The 2,601-nt window shown below is 41.6% G+C and overlaps 2 protein-coding genes across 2 annotated transcripts in view; both read right to left on the bottom strand.

Moving 5' to 3' along the window:
- Nucleotides 1-2: 2 nt before the first annotated feature.
- On the bottom strand, nucleotides 3-1,597 carry LOC111646571 (protocadherin gamma-A11-like; the record flags this gene model as incomplete). The annotated part of the gene is made up of 1 exon (XM_023396101.1): nucleotides 3-1,597. A coding segment is annotated over exon 1 (1,503 nt), but the record flags the coding sequence as incomplete, so codon positions are not given.
- Nucleotides 1,598-1,809: 212 nt separating this feature from the next.
- Nucleotides 1,810-2,601, bottom strand: part of LOC111646572 (protocadherin beta-14-like) — a 2,741-nt gene continuing 1,949 nt past the window's right edge. The window contains exon 2 of the mRNA XM_023396102.2: nucleotides 1,810-2,598. Coding sequence (XP_023251870.2) covers nucleotides 2,046-2,598 — 553 coding nt within the window. The 3' untranslated portion in view covers nucleotides 1,810-2,045. The remainder of the gene's footprint in view (nucleotides 2,599-2,601) is intronic.

Consider the following 2,601-nt stretch of genomic DNA (forward strand, 5'->3'; position numbering starts at 1 on the left):
CCGTTAACAGAGGAGTCCTCCAGTATGTAAGAAACACGGGCATTCTGGTTCCAGTCAGCGTCTCTGGCTTTCACTGTGAATATAGAGAGGCCTGGTGTGTTGTTTTCTACAATGTAGGCCTCATATGAGCTCCTCTCAAAGACAGGCGCGTTGTCATTCACATCAGAAATCTGTAAGGCGAGAGTGACGCTGCTCGAGAGGGAGGGCACTCCCTCATCAGAGCAGGTCACTGTTATATTATACGTAGATGCTGTCTCCCTATCTAAACCGCTGTCTGTCATTAAACTATAGAAATCATTTGTTATAGACTTCATCACAAAAGGAATATTATCATTTATATTGCATTGCACTCTACCGTTTTCACCGGAGTCAACGTCCTCAATATTTATCATTGTTACAACAGTACCGGGTTCAGCATCTTCTGATATTAGGTTTGATTTAGACATTATGTGAATATCGGGTTTATTGTCATTCATATCAGTGACGTCGATCATCACTTTGCAGGAATCAACTAGTCCTCCATCATCACTTGCACGAACGTTTATCTGAAATGTTCGAGCTTTTTCATAGTCAACATTTCCTTTCAGCCGAATTTCACCACTTTCATCATTCACTTCAAATAACCCACGTGCATGATCTAATATACTTGAAATTGAATAAGTTATTTTACCATTAGATCCATGATCTGCATCTGTAGCAGTAACTATCAGTACAACTGTTCCTACTGGTGCATTTTCTTTAATAGAGGCTTTATAAATGGCCTGTGTAAAAACAGGAGCATTGTCGTTCACGTCTAAAACAGTGATCAGAATCTGCATTGTTCCTGTCATCTGTGTCTCTCCCCCGTCTACCGCCGTCAGAACTAGAGACAAGTGTTCATGCTTTTCTCTGTCAAGAGGTTTCTCTAAAACCATTTCCACATTTTTCGTTCCATCTGCTTGATCATGTAATTTAACAATAAAATTGTCTCGTGGTTCAAGTCGATATGTTTGCAGTCCATTTGAACCTACATCAGGATCAACTGCACGATCTAATATGAATTTAGCCCCACTAACGGCGGATTCACTGATTTTAAATCTGACGTCGTTCTTTTCGAAGGATGGAGGGTTATCATTAACATCTGTGATTTCGATAGTCACACTGTAAAATTCCATCGGATTCTCTAATATAATCTGAAAATGCAAAGCGCAAGGCGTTGTTTGTCCACATAGCGCCTCTCTGTCTATCCTGTCTCTGATGAGGAGGACTCCTCTTTCGTTATTCAGCTCGATATATTCGCCACTGTCTCGAGTAAATATGCGAGCCTTACCCGATTTAAGTCTTTTAACATCTAAGCCAAAATCCTTTACCATGTTTCCGACTAAAGAACCCTTTGGCATTTCTTCCGGAATGGAATAGCTGACCTGTCCGAACACAGAGCTTAGAGACAGGACCGACAAAAACAACAGTACTTGCCCTCTCATTGTTCTGTCAGACGTTATCCCAATGTAAACCATCAAAGCCATTTGGTCATCTAACTTCCACAAATGAAAAGACAACAAGGTTTTAAATATATTCCCGGTATGAAAAGGATTCGACGTCCTGTATCTCCGGTAAATTCCAGACAGTACACTTTGGTTCTATATCTTCCTTTCTCTAAAATAAAGACACTATGGGAGGGACAAAGAGTCTGCGGTAAATCTCATACAAACTGGCCAACAGCGGCACTCTGAGTTCATAAAATCAAATTGCAGCTGAAATGTGCAAAAAAAAAATAGACATGCTTTGATTGTGAATAAAAACAGAAACAGTTCTCCTGTGAGTTGGCGGTGTTGTTTGATACTACATTAAACCGACGAAAGAAAGAGAATCTATATGAGGAATATGAGATGTGCAAGTTAGATGTAAATAAAAATTTGAAAAAACATAGCAGCAACCTTAAAAAACAAAACAAATTTAACTTGAGAAAATGCCTGGTTTTGAACTTGGAATCGTGTCGCTCTCTAGGGTGCTGAAATTAAGAGGGGCGTGATTTAAAAGCGTCACTTCACCGTAGGAAAAGAGGGCTAGCAAATTCTAACCTCGAGAGGAGAGTCTGGTTCATCCAGGATGCTCTTTTCATTCTGTATCCGCTGCATCGTCCCTGTAGAACTGGGGTCCATTATCAGCACGTTCTGACTACCAGCTCTGCCGAACTTACAGTCACTCCTTCTGGAGTCAGTCGTCCTGCACACCTCGTAGTTGTACACGTGTTGGAGAGTCCCGGTGCCCAAAGTGTCTGAGTAACGTGGTGGATAATATGGAATCACAGGGAGATTGGAGTGATACAGGATGCGAGACTGTCTCCATCTGTAGATTTTCACTGATATAATAACCACTAAACACGTGATGAAGAGGAAGGAAACTACAGCCAGAGCCAACACTAAGTAAAAAGTCAGGTTGTCATTGTACTCCTTGTCGTGTGTAAAGTCAGTGAACTCCGACAGCACTTCAGGGAAGCTGTCCGCCACCGCCACATTAACAACGACTGTAACTGACCGAGAGGGCTGCCCGTTGTCCTCCACTATAACAGTCAGTCTTTGTTTCACTGCATCTTTATCAGTGACTTGGCGGATAGTTCTT

The sequence above is a fragment of the Seriola lalandi genome, unplaced genomic scaffold (assembly GCF_002814215.2).
Source record: "Seriola lalandi dorsalis isolate HSWRI2012SDOR001 ecotype SW California unplaced genomic scaffold, Sedor1 jcf7180002054973, whole genome shotgun sequence".
In the NCBI taxonomy this organism is placed as follows: Eukaryota; Metazoa; Chordata; class Actinopteri; order Carangiformes; family Carangidae; genus Seriola; species Seriola lalandi.